The 21,168-nt window shown below is 43.7% G+C and overlaps 1 protein-coding gene across 1 annotated transcript; it reads left to right on the top strand.

The window, feature by feature from the left end:
- Positions 1 to 12,963: 12,963 nt before the first annotated feature.
- On the top strand, positions 12,964 to 14,544 carry GJA10 (gap junction protein alpha 10). The gene has a single exon (XM_084831205.1). The coding sequence runs from the start codon at positions 12,964 to 12,966 to the stop codon at positions 14,542 to 14,544; it is 1,581 nt and encodes a 526-aa protein (XP_084687331.1).
- Positions 14,545 to 21,168: the final 6,624 nt, after the last annotated feature.

Raw genomic sequence — 21,168 nt, forward strand, 5'->3', positions numbered from 1 at the left:
CTAGAAGTGCAATTTTAACTTGGCCTGTTATACTAGTGCTGCTCACCGTACTGGGCAGGAAGTCCCAAGTTCGACCTGCAGTCCTGTACACAACTTGGTTGCAGTTGGCTCTTGCCTTGGCTACAGGAGAGGAAATGTTCAATAGTGATGCTCAGAAGCTCACTAGCCCCTCCCCCTTCTGGTTCAGGTATTTTGCACAAGGTCCCCAAGCTAGCTGAGGTTGGCACTATGTGAGGACCCCCATATGAAGAAACTTCCATCTTAGCTGTTGCTAGAGTTGTAATCCTAGTAAACCCAAGGCAATACCTTGCATTGTTTGGTATCAATGCCAGCAGAATGCTAATTGCTGCTGTTCCACCGAAAGTAAAATTCCCACATTTCTTGTGAAGAAACCAAAAAGGGTTATACCACAATTATTACTGGAGTGCTGTGTACTAAAGTCCATCAAATCCATATGATTTTAGAATTGTGTTGAAGGGAGGCGTCAATTTTATGTGAGTTGGCTGATTTCATCAGTTTATTTTACATGGCAATATGTTTATATGAAAGAGCGCTTGAAAACAAAGCTATCCTCTCAAAACATTAGATTTCAAGCATTTTTCTCTGGTGTAGTTTATTATGCTTTAATTTGGGGGCTGCATAAAGTAAGTCCTGCTTTTTGGAAGAGTGTACCAAAATAAAACTGTTAGTCCTTAAGGTGCCACAGACTAAGTGGCAGTTATAGGAACAGGCTTCCCATTTTCAAAGGTGATTGTGTGAACCCAAGGTTCCATCTTCAGCCTGTTTATCTGGAATAATCCTGTGGAAATCAATTGGAACTCCCCCAGAAGAAAGCATTCATATAATTATGCCTCGACTACTTTTAGGCTCTTTCTGTTCCATAATCCCCATTGACTTTCAATCAGATGCAGAGCAGATCCTCAAAATACTCTGCTGCTGCAAGCTGTATTACAATGAAGGGCGGGGGGGGGGCAGTGTTACTGGAATCCTATGACCGTCACAAGGCAAGGTTGCCAAGTACCTAAGGTTATAGTGGCACAAACAGCAATTGCCCTAGCAGAAAACTTGGCTGCTTGTCACACAGTAAGTAGCAATGCAATTAACCCCGTTGATGCTGAAGCCCTATTTATTCTCCATTGATGAGTATCTTTTCCATTAGTAAATAGTTTTTCAAACGACATAGAAAGATGGAATTTAATTCTGAGAAGGAAACTTACGGGTTGCCTTTGCTTACGTGTCACACTTTGGAGGGCGAGGGTATTTAAATACAAACGATTTAGCAGTGCTAACCCAAATGAAATAAAACAAAAATCTAGATGTCTCATTTCAAATGTATTCTAGTCTTCTCTAGTGTCTCATTCAGCCCCTCCCCCTGAGGATTAAGCAGTCTATGCCGCTAGGCAATAGACTATGAAATCGGACATGACCGATTGATCACTGACCATTGATTCACATGGAAACTAATGGAATGTAAAGAAAACATAAAAATCCAGAGCTGCATGAAGAGGCTGTTCATTCATTTTACAAAATAAACTCATTTACCGATCGGCTCGGTTTAACATGTTTGGATCCAAATGAAATTAGCAGTGGCATTCCAAGGCAATGAAGTCTGCCTGAAGCATTGGGGGATGGCTTGGTAGAGCTGAAATAACTGCATGATAATTCCGGCTAGACGCACTGTCCTGTACCAGCCAGCCGATCAGACTCTGACTGCGTACTTTGGATTCGTTGATTTCTAGCAGCCACAGACTATGAATAATAGTCATTGTGATAACTGTAAACTACATTAGAGCTTGCGCTACAAAAAAGAGGAAGAAGCAGCGAACAGTTTTTAAAGATTGGTTTCTGGGCCATATGATAATTTTCTGGGCCTGATCTGTTTTTAATACTCCAAAAGATTTAATAAGCAAGAGAATTACCATTAAGGTAAGCAACAGCATAATGTCTGAAGTTATTTAAATGGAAAATGTACAGAGGTGGTAACATTTATTTTAATTGCAAATTTATTTTCTTTTTTTTATTTTACCAGAATTTCTGGTATGATTTTTCCATATTGTAATCATAATGGGTAAAATCCAAAAGTCCTTACTAGATTAGGCCCATTGAAAAGAATGGGATTTGTTAGTCATAACTAACAAGTTCCCTTCATTTCAATAGGTCTACTCTAAGTAGGACTTATATTGGATTTTGCCCAGTATTTCCCCAAACGCATCCATTTTCCTTATCTATACTTTGCATATGATATTCTAAATCAGAGGGATGTTGAAATGGTGGATGGAGTGGAAGATATACTGAAAAATCACCACAGAGAGAATATTGTCAATTTTAATGGTTTTTAAAGGTTTTATGATCTGATCCCAAAACATTATTTAAGAAAGAAGTCCATTAATTTAATGGATTTTACATCCATGTATTTATGCTCAGGCCTTTGCAGCCTTAGTCAGAAAACAAAAGTTCAAGGAAGTGTGTATGTATATATTGTGTTGTAATTCTGTGACTGGAGAATGGTGGCCCACTTGAGCTAAGGAGATAGATTTCCCTCTTTTTAAGAGTGCAGGTGGCCCAGCTTCTATGATTAGAGGATACTTCTTCACAGTTAACTTGTCAAATTCACTACCACAAGATGGCTTTAAAGTGGGATTGGACAAGTTTGTGGAGAAGCTATCAGCCATGCTAGCTTAATAGCGCATGCATGTAAGAAGGCTGTATACATCTTCATAATAGATGCTGGGAATAGACAACAGATGATGGCTGTTACTGTTGTTGCACAAAATGCTAGTTTCACCCCATGGAGGCTAGTCCAATTTGCCCCAAAGAGGAGAGTCAACTTCAGGCTGGGTCCAACTCGATTTTATTGTTTGCAAACAGTTCGACAAAGGAGCTCACGCTCAAAAGCAGAGTCGAACCTGGGCAACTCCCATGCTACAGTTTTATCACCTCAGCTTGCATTCCTTAGCCAGCATGTCACTTTGATTGGTTGCCAGCAGTTTGCCTAGCTACCTTATCTTAGGGTTACTGCTCACTCATTCCAGGTATGCACAGCTCTCACAATACTACGTGCTCTTAAGGCACATACAATGGCTTTTAAGTTACATTTTTACTACAATTCCCCCCTCAAAAGGCTTTTCTCAAATTTATACTCTCTTTGGTCCAGCGGTGGACCAAGTAGTTTGCACTTAAAGGCGCAAACTATTATTGCTGTGGCATTGATGATTTTCTCTAAACAGCAAGTGAGGCCTAGGACGCCTTTGTTCTAGCTACTAGAATGTTGACAACAAAAACACATTTTTGGGTGTAAGTGTGGAATTTGAACTTTTGGTACTCAGTTTTGTGCAGTTCATCAGGAGTCCTTGAAACAAGAGTGCACTCTTTCTTTAGACCTACCTGTGTTTTTCTAATTAAGGCAGACAACAAAGTAAAGTTTCTGACAGTTGATAGGTGTTTGTAATAGAGAGCTAAATTATCTCTATTCTGCTTAAACATAACCTCTTAAACTAATGTTTTTTGTTCTTGTTTTTTACTTGAGTGGGGAGTGCTGAGACAACTAAACTTAAGGAGGAGAGAATAATGTGCATCAGTAAGCGTTAGGAGAAAGCTCTCTCATGAACAAATACTTGAGTCCCTCCAGGGGTTCATTATTCCAACGGCTGCCTTCAAGTGGGTCAGCTTCCGGTGTGACCCTCTCTGGTGCAGGTGATGCCTTTATTCAGTGTGATAAATCCACTTCTTCCCTTTAGTGACTTCTATAGCAGTGGGAGTGGTAAGTAGGATCTGAAACGGACCCTTCCGCTTCTTGGTAGGTGGTTCATCTTTCTAGGATTGGATCAGTACCCAATCACTGGGATTGAAACTATGCACTGGAGTGTCCAAAGACAAGGATTGGTGTGGTACCATGAACCTGTAAAGACAAAACAAAACAGACTGCAAAGCAGTAACATAATCTTGAATCTTAAAACTCTGACTTCTAAATTCACATTTAAGCTATCAGCCATAGGTAATATACGAGGTGGGCGCTTATATAACGTTTAAAGGGTGTTAATTTAATACATCCCTTGGGGGTGCACTGTACTCGAGGTGATTGGCAAGGCCTGTGGCCTTTCAACTAAAAAAATTCTAGTGAGCATTGTCTTTAAGGCGCAGTTCATCTTCTCAATTTGACTTGTGGATTGAGGTTTCCAAGGGGGGTGTAGCTTCTAGTTAGTTTGTTATGCCTGGGCCACTACTTGCATCACTTGTCCAACAAAATGGAGCCCCTGATTTGATTCACTCTCTTTAGGTAACAAGAGCCTAGGGATTACTTTTTAACAGGATCTTGGCTACTGTCTGTGCGGTGCAGTCAATTGGTTTTATTATTACTAGCATGTACCGATAGCCATGAGTCTGGGGCAACTCTGAAAAGTCAATTTGAAATCTCTGAAAAGGATAGTAAGCCCATGGGCGACTTCTCAGTTTAGCTGGGGGCTCAAACATCTTTGAATCGTTTTTGAGGCACAAAGGGCAGTTAGCCACTGCTCTCAGGTCTTGCACCAACCTGAAGGAGGTGCTATCTGCCTCAGGCACACCCAAAATCGGGGTGTTAAAGGGGGATGATCCCTTTATTAGCTAACCATAATTTTTTGAACTTCTCAATGAGCGGCTTCAAGCCTGCATGGGTGGCTTTCTTCAGAGGATACTGCCTCACGCAGACAGGGCTCTCTCCCTTTTTAAAGAAAATTTTAACTGGTGTTATGCATTTGCTCAGGCAGGGGTTCTGTCTGCCCACACACATGGATCAACATTTCCTAAAAGCTCAGTCCCTTTGGCCTCTGACACAATCTTGATTGCTTGAAGGGCCATCTGATAATTTGAGCCCTGTTTTATTGGCAGCTGTACTACAATCTGATCATCACAGAAGATTTTAGCTTGCAGTTTTGTTAACAAGTCCCGCCCCAAGAGGGCAACCGGGCATGCAGATGAAACTACAAAGGCATGTTCCAGTGTGTTATTTCCAATCTTCGTGAGGAGGGGCTTACACACAGGCAATTTAGTTTTTTTCCCCTTTTAATTCCTTTTACAGTTACATGCTTTCCACTTTCTCTTGCCGGGGGCGCTTCACAGGGATCATAGAAAATGTGGCTCCAGTATCTACTAGGGCCTCACAGTCCCTGCCACCAACCCTTACTTTTACCTTGGGATTCTCCTGAGCGTTTGTTCGTAGGGTGGTGGCCCTTCAGCTAGGCTCCACCCTGCCCCCGGAGGACCCTGCCTGCATTTGGCAGCCTTCAGGGTGAGTCTCTTTTCTCTTTCAACTCTGGACAATCTTTCTTCCAATGTCTCTTCTCTCCGCAATATGCACATTTATAGAGCCCCAGTTAGCCCTTTCCTTTTACGCCACCCCCCCCCCCCGCTGTGGTCACTTCTGTGCTCTCAAGCAGTGGTTTATATTTCCGCCCATGGTGGCTGCCAGCATTGCCTTTTCCTTTTTTCAGGAATGGCACTCTTTTCATGTGCTCTCACGTGCACCATAGCTCTAAAAATTTCATGATCTGGGGTCTGATAAGGCTAAAGCAGGCAGTGATATTAAGGCTTGCTTCAAATTAAGAAAAGCCTTTTTTAATTTTAATTGTCCACTTCTAGTGGGTAATATTTTTGTTAAAGATTCATATGGGGGCTTTGCCCCTTTTTATGGCTACTATAGCCCTCCTCTTGTAACAGGCACACTTATCTTTTGGCTTGCCTGTTCTGTGTTTCAAACTCTCTGTACCATGCACCGGCTTTAACTCTTTATTTGTCTTCTCTGCAAGTTAGGCTGTTTGCCATTGCTTCGACAGAAACTCACTTGCTTAGACCTTCTTACTAATTTCAACGACACACATTTGGGATAAGCTCTCTTTCTTCTTTAAGCCTTTTCGTCTGCTACTTTCTTCTGCCTTCTTTTATACCTTTTTCATATCATTAAAATCAAACACCATGACTGGAAACCATTTGTTTTGCATCGTAGGGCATGGTGGATCAGATCTAACAATTATACTGCTCCTCCGACTGCATGGTCAGGGCCCATCAAAATCAAGGGAAGGGCATTCTTATACATGCAAAGAGTTCCAAGCCACCATTTTTGCATTGGCTCCACACTGCATGAGTTTTGGCAGAGCGTCAGGTTTGCCTCTGAGCAAATGGAACATCAGAACAGTTCAGCTTTTGAGAAAGAGCTGGAACACATGGGGCAGGAACTTTCTCAGGCTTCAGAAACACAGCTGGGCTTAGACATATCACGAGAAGGTGGGGAGGGGATCTTTCCCTCTCACCTCTTAAGTTAAGAGAATTTGCTGCCCCTCTTTTTAAAGGGAAACTAACTTTCATAGTTTCTCTTTGAACTTTTTGAAGGCTGTTTCCTTTGTAGTCTGTGAATCTCTAGCAATTTGCATCTGTATGCTTCATTAGGGTAAATGAAATCAAAGCCTTGGAAATCATAGAATCATAGAATAGTAGGGTTGGAAGGGGCTTACAAGGCCATCGAGTCCAACCCCCTGCTCAATGCAGGAATCCAAGTCAGCATCCCCGACAGATGGCTGTCCAGCCTCATTTTGAGTGCCTCCAGTGCAAGAGAGCCCACCACCTCCCTAGGTAATTGGTTCCATTGTTATATTGCTCTAACAGTCAGGACGTTTCTCCTGATGTTCAGCCGAAATCCGGCTTCTTGTCACTTGAGCCCATCATTCCGTGTCCTGCACTCTGGGATGATCGAGAAGAGATCCTGGCCTTCCTGTCTGTGACAACCTTTCAAGTCCTTGAAGAGTGCTATCAGATCTCCCCTCAGTCTTCTATTCTCAAGGCTAAATATGCCCAGTTCTTTCAGTCAAATGCAGCTTTTTATCTGAGTGTTGAAATCACAAATCAAATTGTACACCGAGCTGATCACAAACAAACACACAATCTACAACAACGGGAGTTTAAGGTGATGACAAGCCTCACAGTACTTTTCATGGCAAGTCTTTAACTGTCCAAAGTTCCAGTCCATGTGCAGAGTGCCTCTCAAAAGTCTGAACAATGATAGATCTAAACAAAGAAGGCTTTGGGCCATAAAGAAGGGATGTTTTTAACAAAAGCTTTCTGTCTCTTCATCAGTTCAAATGGGGAAGGTGTAACCTTACACCTCTTCTAGATTCCTCCACAGATAAGAATAGAGCAGTGCTGCTCAGCTTTCCAGCTGTGATGCTTTTCTTGTTTTTGCAAATCTCACTCTTTTGTCAGGTCCTCACAGACACCTTCCAGCCTCTCTGCTTGCTAAGGCTAAACCAGCCACAGCGAGGGGGGTTAGGTAGCTCCCCCTTGGCTCTGCTCTGAGCAGGCTGACACAGATAAGCTTACACAGACCCTGATATTTTAAGAACTTGCTCTGTCTTTGTTTCTTGATTTTGCCACAGTCTTTAAGACTTAACAAATCTCTTTCTTCAGAAGTTTCAACTTTTTCAACTGCTTTTGCTTCTTCTAACAAACTTGGATACATTGGCAGACAAACTGTCTCTGAAAGGCTCCCTCCCTCCCCCAACAACCTCTCCTCCCAACCTAACAGACCGAATAAGTTGAGGGGGAGCTCAGGGCACCTTGGGCAGGGTCTCCCAATCTTCAAGCTCCTTCCGTGGGGCTTGAATTGGGGAGAACAGGGGCTTTGGGCTTTACCTCGGAGCATACCATCATGACTTTACAATATTGAACTTTATATTCAACCTTTTCTCACCTTCAGTGGATTTTGGTCTGCACTTATCCAAATGCTAATAACCTCACTTTCAGTGGGGTTGCAGAGTTTTCTTAATGGGACCTACCTGACCCCATTGTGCCTACCTCTATTCGAAACCATACACAGAGCCTGACAAACCTCAGATGCTCTGAACACAACTCAAACAGAAAGACACAAGGAAAATCAAATACTTACTCTGCCCAGGACCCTGGTGCCGTCCCTTCGGACCCATTCAGCCTGGTTGACTCAATCAATGGAGTCCATGCCTTTAACCTCCCGGGTGTCCTGACCCCCGTTCTCTGGTGATCCGGTGCGCCCCAAGGGCACCTTCGCTGGTCTTGTCGTTCGACCCTGGGGTGGTCCAAGGGGACTCCTGACTACTCACCAGATTTTTGCACAAAATGCTAGTTTTGCCCCCTGGAGGCTAGTCCAATTTGCCCCAAAGAGGAGAGTCAACTTCAGGCTGGGTCCAACTCGTTTTTGTTGTTTGCAAACAGTTCGACAAAGGAGCTCACGCTCAAAAGCAGAGTCGAACCTGGGCAACTCCCGCGCTACAGTTTTATCACCTCAGCTTGCATTCCTTAGCCAGCGTGTCACTTTGATTGGTTGCCAGCAGTTTGCCTAGCTACCTTATCTTAGGGTTACTGCTCACTCATTCCAGGCATGCGCAGCTCTCACAATACTACGTGCTGCTTAAGGCACACACAGTGGCTTTTAGGTTACATTTTTACTACACCTTCATGCGCTGCTTGTGAGCTTTCTAGTAAGCAGTTTGATTTGACTAAAGATACATGTAGTCCTGCATTCTTTTTCAGTCAGGCTAGTTGTTATGTTAATACACCTCCACATTTCTCAACTAATAGATGCCATCCTTCATCCCACCCAAATGCAATGATTCTTTGATATTTTATGCTGTGACTGAATTATTAAAAATAGATTACATTTGTAAAGACAGAACACTTGCTATTTACACATTTAGAGGTTGGGCCTTGTCCCATTTTTGCCATCATATATATGCTGCAAAATATTTTTTGACCAAAATCACTAGCTTTCATAAATCACAACTGAAATTATATTGTAGGACACCTAACACTGAAAGTGTTGTGCAAAATATAGGAGATCCTACGATTATAAGAGTCACTGAAATATTGGGGCGGGGGAGCGGGGAGGGAGTTGTTTGATCTTTTTCCATCTGCAAACTTCCAGAAACCAGAGTGGTGACTGCAAATGCTGAGAAATGTCTCAGTCCATATCCATTTTCCTGTGTTGGGTTCTGTACGAGCCCTCACCATTCTGAACATACAGAATATTCAGTTATCACATCAACATGGAATAGTGGGGAAATGTCCTGCTGTGTGATTATTCAGAATAGTAATAGTCTTCCCAGCATGACAGAATAGCCCTATGGTCTTTATTCTGTGGTGGATTGTAGGCATGGTGCGAATGCAATTTTGTAGCTATGCGTTTATAGGTGGGGTACTGCCACAGGATGCTTATGTATAAGAAGTGTGTGGAGCCCTAAAATGTAAATTTGTATTAGGCCCTTCTAGCCATTAATTCATCCCTTTGTAAACAGTATCAGGTTTTCCTCTCTTAATTTGCACCAGGTGACAGGGAAAGGCATGCGCACACACACACACACACACACACACACACAAATAAACAAGACTTGCTGCTTCTGATCTTCCCTGAAGCCTGATATTGGATGCAGGACCCTCCCTCTTCCTGCTTTCCTTGGGGACAACTCACAAAGCAAAAATGCTGGTACTTTGGGCATGCTGAGCTTGTTGCTGATGTAGGCCCCAGCAGATGTCTGACTGTGATGACTTCTGCTGCCGTTGCCACCCATGCTTACGTGCATGGGCTGAGATCAACTGGAGGGAATTTTGTAGGTGGTAAGATAAAGAGATCAACACACAGGAAATCCTCAGAATTTGTCGATGAGGTAGAAAATATCCATATCTATTTTTTAAATGTCGAAATGTGGTGGAACCTGACATTGATTGATAATTCTTAAGACTTCAAGGAAGCTAATGGGGAAAAGTTTGTTGGTTTTGAGATTTACCAGCAAACACAGGATTCTTTGTAGTCCCTCCTCCAAGACCATAGACACTACTACAACTTTGGAAGGGGGACTCCAGAATCCAGTATCTTTCTCCACCGCCTTGTAGCTGACGTGGAAAGAGCCACACTGGCTGCTTCACAAGGTCACAAATGTGGCCTTGAAGGGAGGAAAAATGGGGCATTCTGGAGGGCAAGGAGGGGAGAAGGGAGGAGAGGCCAGGATACGAGAAATTATATAGCTTCACCAGCCCTGACCCAGGCCCTCCAGCACATCTCCTCTAGACAGGCTCAAAGTCACCTCCGTCCTCCTCCTGCCTTGCCCTCAACAGCCCAGCAGGGGATTGTATACTTGAAAACCTCCAAAATCGGAGACTTTCATCTAATGAGGATGCAACCTATACGGCTGCAGCCTTAGTGCCTTTTGTAAAGCCTACATTTCATCCGTCTTTCATTTCCCAGCAAAGAATGAGGTTGACAATGGCACAAGCATGCATATATATATATATATATATATATACACATATATATATACACACACACACATACACACACACAAAATAAGCCTTGTGACAATTTCTGACATTTATCATTACAGTTCAAGAAATTCAAACTTTAGTAAATAATCCAATTTCACTCACTGTTTCCTCATTTACCTCTAAACATTACCATTTACAAGGACAAACTAGGACATGTCTATAATTGTGACAAAATTCATTTTCCGCACATTTTGTTTGTTCTGCACATTTCAGTATTTGCATCGAACAATATTAAATAGTCCAGTTGTCTGGAAAGATACTGTACCCTAATTATGAAATAGTTTGATGAAATATTTCCTTTGATTTCATTTACTTTTTGACCATGGCTTTCCCCCGTCTTCTGTTGTTGCAGACGTTCGGTTTCTTCCGTACAGTTCACACTACGGATGGGGCTGGAGGAGTGGCTGGGATGGGAAGCAAACACAGTACAATGATGAAATGCAGTGACAGTGTTGGGAAATGGCTAGAATAATATTTACTGAAGTCTGGGATGGATTGGGAAAGCTAGGTGCTGAAAGTTAAGTTGCAATTGCTAAAATTGGAGTAAAATGGGTGAATATACTATTCATATACTCTTTGGGACATGAGCTTGGAAATAGGGAAGTCCTTCTCCAAACACAAGTCTCCCTTCTATTGGTGAAAGGAGCTTCAATCCAACAGAGTTTTTGTGAGAAGAAATGGGGATAGGCAATTTTAGCCAATATCACTGCAGACCTCCTGCCATGCTGTTTCGGAGAGAATTCCATCTTGACCAACATGTCTAGAACAACTTACCACATAGGTAGTCACCATGGTGTTGTAAGTTTTTGAACCTCAGCTCTTCTGAGGAGCAAGGAGATGGTGGTAACCTGAAACGTGTGCCCTTGGGAGCAGATTTGGGGGGAGCTGCAGGAAAAAGGAGAACAGAGACTCGAGAGCACGCCCTTCCATCAGTTCACAGAGCCCTGGATCTAACCCATAACATTTAATCATACTTGTGTTGGAAAAGGCGCTGTGTGGGTCCAGTGATGGGGAGAACAATCCTATGTCCCCTAGACGGGGCTCCAACCTCATAGCCAGGAAATCACGCTTCCCTCCCCGTTATAGCCAGCACAGAAAGAACCATGCCAGCTACCTCTCCACACTTGGTCAATGGAGCGTGAAGACAGGAGAACAGGGGCGTTCCTTGGGGTGGGGAGGGGAGGAGACCAGGTCAGCTGGCTTTCTCCATTTCCTATCACCAGTCCAGCCTCCTTCCCTCCCCCTCCCCGAATTCTCCACTAGTCAGACAAAATTGCACTTCTATCTTAAATGCAGCACAGGGGGTGCGAGGTGCCTCCTGCCCTGCACAGGATACTCGTAAGCCTCTGAGTTCGGGGGCTTACAAGTACCCAGGGTGTAACCCATAGGAGTGCACCCTAAAACAGATACGTTTGTCTGGAACAGCCATTGAGTTTTTACTAAACGACATACCACTTACATTTCACTCCATCAAGCTCAGTAGCTTTGCTACACTTACTGCAGGAAGGAGACTAAAAATGCCTCTCCGTGATGAGTGAGCTGGTTTCATAAGGAGCCTGGATGGTCCTTCCAGTATATAGTTCCTCTTTTCCACATGTTCAGAACAGCATAGGACCTGAACTCTAGGTAACTCCATTATCAGACTTGCATTCCCAGCCGGAGTTGAACTCTTCCTTTCAGATATATAGAGGAAAATTGCATCTCTCTGCATCCAGTGTCCTTGAGATGTTTTGAACTACAACTTCCATCTTTTCTTTATTTATTTCTATTTAAAAAATCCCAAAGTGGTTTCCAAGATAAAAAATAAAAACCAATCATTAAAACAATGATAAAACAATAAAAAGCTTATTAAAAATAACCATGGGTAGCAGTGCTAGCAATCAGGGAAATGCAAACAAATGTGTTTTTAGTTGTTGTCAGGAACCCACCCCATTAGAAGCCCACCTGATCTCAGTGCAAAGGTAATTCCACAGGATGGATGCCACAGTTGAGAAGGCCCTCCTCTGCATCATGACCAAGTGAATCTCAGGAGGCTACGTAAGCAAGGCCTCCTCAAACATGGGGCAGCCTATATGGGGGAAAGCAGTCTCTCAGATAACGTTGTCCTGAGCTGTTTAGGGCCTTATCAACCAGCAGGAACTCCTTGACCACAGCTCGGTAGCTGGTTGGCAGCCAGTGCAGAGCTTTCCGCACAGAAGTCAAATGTGCATGGTAAGAAGCTCCACTGAGCAATCTAGCTGCTGCATTCTGCACTAGCTGCCGCTTCTGAACCGGCCTCAAGAACAGCCCTGCATAAAGTGCACTACAATAGTCCAGTCTTGAGGTTACCAATGTGGCCAGGATCATCCATTTCCATGACCATGCTTGCTGGGGCTGATGGGAATTGTAGTCCAAAACATGTGGAGGGCAGCATGTTGGTTCAGGCTGTCTGAGAGGATCCTAGATAGGTACTGCTTTCCTTCTCTAAACTCAGACAATCTCCTTTACCAACACTCTAATTTCCGTCAGCACCAGATATGCCAGAAGGAGTTTGAAAGAATTCCATGTAAGACAGCTATCAACCTCTATTAACAACAGAACTGCCATGTAGTTGTGATCATTCATCCATTAACATTGACATCAATATTTTATTTCAGAGATGAACCCATGACTATGGGGGACTGGAACCTGCTGGGTAGCATTTTAGAAGAAGTGCACATCCACTCAACTGTTGTGGGCAAAATCTGGCTTACCATCCTCTTCATATTCCGGATGTTGGTTCTTGGTGTAGCTGCTGAAGATGTTTGGGATGATGAGCAAGCAGAGTTCATTTGCAACACGGAGCAGCCTGGCTGCAGCAATATCTGTTATGACAAAGCTTTTCCCATCTCCCTCATCCGCTATTGGGTGCTACAGGTCATCTTTGTCTCCTCCCCTTCCCTTGTTTACATGGGTCATGCACTTTACAAACTCCGGGTCCTTGAAAAAGAGAGGCAACGGAAGAAAGCCCATCTCAAAGCCCAGCTAGAAGAGATCAAGCCCATATTAGAAGAACCCCGGAGAATAGAGAGGGAGCTGCGGAAGCTAGAAGAACAAAAGAAAGTGAACAAGGCACCCTTGCAAGGGGCCTTGCTGTGGACTTATATCTTGCATATCCTGACCCGATCAGTCTTAGAAGTGGGCTTTATGGTAGGTCAGTATCTTCTATATGGGTTTCAAATGTATCCACTTTATAAATGCACCCGCCCACCCTGCCCTAACACTGTGGATTGTTTTGTATCCAGACCAACAGAGAAGACGATCTTCATGGTTTTCATGCATGGCATTGCAGCCGTTTCTTTGTTTCTGAATGTCTTGGAGATTGTTCACTTGGGGATCAAGAAGATTAAAAATACCCTTTCTAAGAAACCAAAGGAGGTGCTTGTAGCTGCTGCTCAAGATGCTAACCTTTCCAACTCCAAGAAAAATTCAGTGATCCAACAGGTTTGCATGATGACTAACTCGTCTCCCCAGGGCAGTTTTAGATTTATGCCAGAGAAGCAAGTGGGGCTGCCTGTTTACTTGACTCCTGAAGAAGGATATACACCTACCAAACAAAACCAGAACCCAATCAATGTGGATCAGCAATGGTGCAGTACCCAGAGAAGCAGACCCAGTCAGTACCAGGACCAGCTCCAACACCTCTACCAGCATTTAGAACATCCTAATGAGCATGATGAAGACCATAGCAGACATCTTCCCAGGCACCTCCCAAACCTCACAGGTCAGCAGCATGACTATCAACATCAGGATGTGTCTTCCAGCAGCGAGGACATTCAGAAGCCTCCACAGCAGGGTGTCAACAGCTATCGAAAAAATGAACAGTATGCACTGGAACATTCCAAGAACCCTCAACATGCCACTAAAGCTTCCATTATTCCTGGTCACATGGCAAGCCCTCAAGCTATCCTTCAGAAGCATAGCTGGGTGATCGGCTGCAAGGACTTAGGAGATGATCGGTGTGACTCTCTGGACAGTGGGCATTATCAGAACCGCAAGTCCAGCTTGTTGTCCAGGGTATTGTCAGAGAGCAATACACTGGACACTAACTCAGAGACATCAGACTCATGGAATGGTTCTGGCTCAGAAGCTAAATGCAGAGATGATAGCAGTCCTCCTATCACGCCACCACCTCCTTCCACAATGGGACGCAGAATGTCAATGGCAAGTAGACCCAAGCGGCCTTCCTTCTATACCCTGCTAGTGTGAGTTATTGCTCCTTAGCATAACCTTGGGCTTTACTGGCTACTTTGGAATGATGCAACATGGTGGAAAGGGGGTTCTTTCAAAACAAGATAAATCTTTGAAAAATATAATTAGCTTTGTTCAAAAAAATTTTTTTTTTGCAGAAACAAACTAAATTTATCAGAAATCAAGCGCTATGACCTTTGTGAAAAAGTATTTTAGAGGAGGGGAAAGGAAAGAATAATTTGTTACTCAATCATATTTGATGGATAACAGACCTCCTCTTTTGAGAAATTTTGTCATGAACTAACTACAAGTTGTAATTAATTACACACTATATATGTAAGTAAAGGATCTCTCCAAACTGGGAGAATGGGCATCTAAATGGCAAATGCGGTTCAATGTAAGCAAGTGTAAAGTGATGTATGTTGGGGAAAAAATCCCAGCTTCAAGTATAGCCTGATAAGATCTGAGCTAGCAGTGACCAACCAGGAAAGAGATCTTGGGTTTGGGGTGGACAGCTCAATGAAGGTGTCAACCCAGTGTGCTGCCACTGTAAAGAAGGCAAACTCCATTTTAGGCATAATTAGAAAAGGAACTGAGAATAAAACTGCCAATATCATACTGCCCCTATACAAAACTATGGTGTGGCCACACTTGGAATACTGTGTACAGTTCTGGTCACCACAACTCAAAAAAGAAATTGTAGAGCTGGAAAAGGTGCAGAAAATGGCAACTAAAATGATCAAGGGGCTGGAGCATCTCCCCTATGAGAGAAGGTTACAACAGCTGGGATTGTTTAGCTCAGAAAAAGGAGGGTAAGGGGAGACATGATAGAGGTTTACAAAACTATGCATGGTGTGGAGAATGTGGATAGGGAGACATTTTTCTCCCTCTCTCAAAATACTAGAACCCAGGGTCATCCTATGAAGCTGATTGGTGGGAGATTCAGGACAGATAAAAGGAAGCACTTCTTCACACAGCACATACTTAAATGGAATTTGCTACCACAGGAAGTAGTGATGGCCACGAGTTTGAATGGCTTTAAAAGGGGGTTAGACAAATTCCTGGATGAAAAGCCTGTCAATGGCTACTAGTCTTGATGGCTATGTCCTACCTCCAGTACCAGAGGCAGCGAATCTATGTACGCCAGATCCTGGGGAACATGAGTGGGAGGGTGCTGTTGTGCTCATGCCCTGCTTGTGGGTTCCTGGTCGACAGCTGGTTGGCCAATGTGTGAACGGAACACTGGATTAGATGGACCTGTGGTCTGATCCAGCATGGCTCTTCTTATGTATGTTCTCAGTGTGTACATTATGCACTGTAGTACATCTAGGACTGGTTCAGCCTTAGGCTCACACACTCCACACTCCCCTCTAGCACAGCCAGGAGGAGACTGGAAGCATCTTCTTCCATTTTCAAACTATAACAAACTGTGGTTGGTTTTACAAGCCAGGAGCAGGCTGTAGTTTCAGATCCTGGCTTGTTTCAACAAACCAGAGTTTAAACTAACCAGAGTTCCAAATTCAGATGCAATGAGAAACTCTGGCTAGTTTAAATGAGGAATCGGATACTTCCAATCAACCCCCTGCATCTACACTAGAGGAAGAGAGGGGAGGGGGAGTGTGTGAGCTCAAGGCTTGCCCAGGCTCATTCCTGTAGCACTAAACTATGGTTTAGCAAAAGGGTAGGCAGCCCAGTGCCCTCCAGATGTTTTGGTCAAACTCTCACAATCCTTGACCATTGGCCATGTTGGCTCAGGCTGACAAGAGTTGTAGTCCAAAAGATCTGGAGGGCACCAGCTTGCCCCTGGTTTAGTGTTGCATCTGAACCAGCCACTAGAGTTAACCATTTAGAAACTTATCATATCTGGTATATGGCTGATGTGTATAATTTAGGTGTAGATTGGAAAGAGTGAGTATGGATTGGTGGTTTACCCTTTCACCTAAGACTGGTGCTAAAGTACCACCAGTTGTTGTTGTTGTTCAGTCGTGTCTGACTCTTCGTGACCCCATGGACCATAGCATATAGCAGGCTTAAAATAATTTAAGCTTTCTACATAAGGCACGATCCAGCCATAGTTGAAGACTTTTAGGGAGCAATCCTAAAGCCGCTAGACACAGTCTACAGAGCCATAGGATTTTCTGGTTTCTTGCAACTGAGGTTGGAGCCAGGGCCCTAAATGTGGTTCCCAGAAACCACGCTCCCCGCCCCGTCCCCCACTCCCTTGTAGTCACGTGTGTTTCTCTCTATGCCAGCTCTGTCTCTGCTCTCAGAAAAGGAGCACGGAGATGGGGAAAAGGGGGTGATCCCATGGGTGAGGAGGGGAGGAGACCGCGGAAGCTGCGTTACTCAGTTTCCTATGTACTGCATGGCCTCCTTCCCTCTTCTTTCCCAAAGCCACAGCTAGAAAACAAAAATCGGCTTACCCAAAAATGCTATGGCCACCCTGCACTGGATACTCAGCAGCCACCAACTTGGGAGGCTGCTGACTATCTCAACAGGATTGTGCCCCGAAGTTCTGTTGGTTTTAGTGGCCGTAAGCACTTACTTAATGCTTCTATTGAAATCAATCGGATTTGAATGTGTTTAACTATGGTTTGGCTGGATGGTAACCATATCAGAAGATTCACAGTTGACCTGTTAAAATTCTCTATCACCTGAAGTAAAAATGAGCCAATATTATAATTGAGTTTATAAAAAAAACTAGAGAGATCCTTGAAAGACAGGAAACTGCCATAGTTTAGGATGGCCTCAATACAGTACATGTCAAGGTGTAGAATAATGGGTTTGCTATCCATTTGCTACCTGTTTAACTTAAATCGGTATGCCTGTTTGCTTTAAGAAATTGGATGCTGGGCTAGATAGGCTATGGATCTTTCACTATAGGCCTATTCCATCTTTACCGTCTGAGAAAAAAAACACAGATTTTGTGTTTGTTTTTCAAATAAGTATCTACATAAAACCACAGCACTTACTAAATGGTTCAGCTGCTTTTTATGGAAAAGGGACTGAATGTAACCCAAGAATGCCTGGGGAACAGATTTTCCTCTTCCGGGTGAATTGCAGGGAGCCATGCCATTTGAAAGCTCAATTTGCTGGTCTGGCTTAAGCAGCAGGGATGCAACAATTGAGAAGCATCACCGCTGCAATTGAAATGTGACTCTGTCGACTGGGAAATGGGGCAGAGCAGGGCTGATTCTGTCACGTGACTCAGGAACTCCGTATTCTATCCCCTCTGTCCAAGCCCTGTCATCAGTGGATGACCCTACAGCCCAGTTCTACCATTTCTCTGATCCCTTTCACATAATATCGAGACTCAGGATTGTCCAATAAAACTCAGCTGATGAGATTACAGGACAGACAAAAGGAAGTGTTTCATCCCTCAGTGCAGAATTAATGTATAGAATCCATGGCCAGAATGTGCTCCCACAAGATGTGGGGACGGCCTTTTGTTTATATGACTTTAAAAGGAGATTTGACAAATTCATGGGCAATTGGCCAATTCATCATTATGACCACATGAAACCTCCATATGCTGTGGAAAAAAATGAACACCAGGGCCAAAACAGACATTACTTTAAATCTGTGTCTAACAGCGACAGCTTTTTTTCATTTTTATATAGCTGCAAGGGCCCTGATCTGGATCTTAAATGCCCACTCAACCTCCCACACTGGGGTCCCAACCCAGATCCCCCTGCGCCTACCCTAGAGTAAAAAAGGAAACAAGAAAAAAGGACACAGCTGCCAGACACAGTTAAAGTAATGTCTATTTGGCCCCCAGTTACAGGGGAGCAAACAACAGGAGAAGGGCATTGCTTGTGGGTTTCTCAGAAGCTTGTGACGGGCCCCTGTGGACTAAACAACCTTGGTCTGAATCTCGTTAGGTGGTTCTTATGTTCTGAAGATGAAGCACTGAATTATAAAGTCTGTTTCTGCAAAGAGATAAACTCAAATTAACTCAAATGATCTCCAGTTCTATTCAGATTAAACATTACGTGGATGTTTTTGTTTCTCCTATAAGCCAACTCAGCCTCTCTGTCTTTCCCTTTCAGAATGTGCTACTAGAACTATCATCGATCATGAAAAAATAAGGCAAGTTTAGCAGCAATGCCAAAGCGCAGCAGCAAATCCCAACACCTGTCACGACCACCAATTGCCAACATGAACCCCAAAACTAGTTCTCTCCTTTTCCTCCTAAATGCTAGCAGTCATGCAGCTCAAGATAGCCAGATACAGAATCTGTTATTTTAGGCCAGTCTGTGCCGCAATGCAACCTGGCAGCTGCTTGCGATCCAAGCACCACTTTGACAATGCACTGTTTCCTCTCATGTTTCACTAGCAGGAGCCGGTTAGTGTACAGCTGCTACAGAATAGCCCTCTGATCCCAGGAGAAGACGGCAAGAGGCACATCTTGATTTGTAGGGCTGCCTCACCACTATCCGGTGGAAAGCCAGGATCATCTTCAAGCCTGCGCAAAGGCATAAAGCATTTACAAGGGTGGCTTAGGCCAATGAGAGGGCTTTCTGCAAGGCCCTCTTCCCTGCCCACCTCTGTTCACCCCAGGAATAAATGAATAAAAGCTGAAGGCACAGCATGCAATGACTTTATAGTTCAATGCTGCATGTTAACAAAGACGTACAAATTCATCAAGGTTGTGCAGCTGCCTCCCCTCTAAGACTCCTCGACACGTTGCATCTTATGATCTTTCACGGGCTGTCAGCATTACCTTGTTACTTGCCTGTTCCTCCCAGTGTTAATAAGGATAGTCTGAAAGCTTTTTTTTTTTTTTAAGAGAAATATCTGCCCCCTGGGGGGGGGGGTGTTATTCCACATAAAAGGTTTCTAAAGCAAGAATTGTAATTTTCCTACTTCCGCTGTGTCCAGATAGGGATTGAAATCAATTCCACAGTGCTATTTGCTGCTGCTTAAAGGAAGATTGGATTTCCAGCATATCCAGGATGATAATGGCTCTTCCAACTGACTGCCTTTCCTGCCCCCAATAATGCATGGGGTAGCCTTGCTGTAGAAAAAACAGCTATGGTGTAAGGGGAATTCTTCATTTGCTGGCATTTCTCACTCTCCCCCTCTCCTTGAACAGAGGGGCACTCCAGTGTTAGGATGATCACACAATCAGAATCAAAGAGATAAAACATATTCACAAAACAACAGGGAATACCTGCAATGGTAGGTATCCTTCAGATTGTAAAAGCTACAGGAATGTTCCCAGCTAGAGTGGTGGTGAAGACAGCCACTGTTACAGGGGTGCACAACCCAAACCAGCCTGAGGATTTTTATTAACTCAAGAGGGCCTCATTGCTATAACATCAACAAAAAAGGGGAAAAAATAGGGAGGGGGGGGGAAGAGTTGTTATAATATTAATCCATTATTTTTGACCTCCCCTTTTCTCTGCGCTCCTTCTTCTCTTGCTGAATTCCATTCCTTCTTTTCAGTCTCTACTCCACCCTCCACCCAGTGCATCTCCAGTCAACATGAGCAATATGGTGGGGATGATGGGAGTTGTAGTCCCATCCATCCGGAGGACACCAGTTTGGGGAAGGCTCCTCTGCTCCACAGCACTCTTGCTCTCCCTGAACCTCATAGTGTGTGTGCACTGCACAAGTCTCTCTCCCTCTCTCCCACCACAGGTCTCTTCTCCCCCACACCTGGTCTCTTGTCCCAGTTTTTCCATTTTACTTCTTTCAGTCTATTTTCTGCTCTCTGTTGGATGCTGGGAAAAAAGCGATTTCCCTTGTAGTGAAGTGATGCAATTTCTTTTTGGAGGAAAAAAAATGGATCCCCTGCACTCAGTAACAACAATTGTACCATAAAGAGCTCTTTTGTAAAGGCCTTAAATCTTAAAGATACATACTACAAAAATACATCATCTTGCCATACTACTTGAACCCTCCAAGGTTTAATAAAAAGAGGGACACACTATTATCACACTGAGTTTTTCTACACGAGGCATTTATTATGTGCTCACCATTCCCTACTCACCATTGTTTATGGGTTCCTTAGCCGATCACATGACCCTCCAGTTTCACTTCTGTCTTTAAATAGCACTTTTAATAAGGTTTTTTAGAGCAGGGGAAATGTGGTATTATTTGTGAAAGTGAAAGAAAACATTTTTTCCATGTCTGTGCCATGTTGCTGTGGAAAACCAGGACAGGAAATGCTCTTTGTGTAGTGCTTGGACCTCAATTCTGTGATAAAAGCAAAAGTAGATACAGTGGATTAACAGCCTTGTGTAGAAAAACTCTCAGGAACACTGCCTGTGTATGCTCCCTTTCCTCAGTACGTGTTGGAGAAGGCTGTTCTCCAGTGCTGTCCTGTTGACAAACTGACAAATCAGTAGAGTCTTGGTAAAATTTGAAGTGCAACAGCTCATCATTACAGCTCCCATAGCCACGCCCCAAGGAGAATACATAGTCACGACCCACCTAATATCCATCTGTGTTGGATGTCTATGTTTTCTGATGGAGTTTGTAAACAACCAAATCACTAATGGACCCCCACAATTGAGTGGTAACTATGCATAGGATTGCAGTCATGCCACGTAAATGTAATTGATTTACAGGGCATGACGGCACCGCTATATATAGTTATCTGGGAATCAGCTTCATTGGTGCTTATTTCTGATTGTT

This window comes from Heloderma suspectum, chromosome 1 (assembly GCF_057233095.1).
Source record: "Heloderma suspectum isolate Gila_16-S chromosome 1, 16-S_ref, whole genome shotgun sequence".
Classification (NCBI taxonomy): Eukaryota; Metazoa; Chordata; class Lepidosauria; order Squamata; family Helodermatidae; genus Heloderma; species Heloderma suspectum.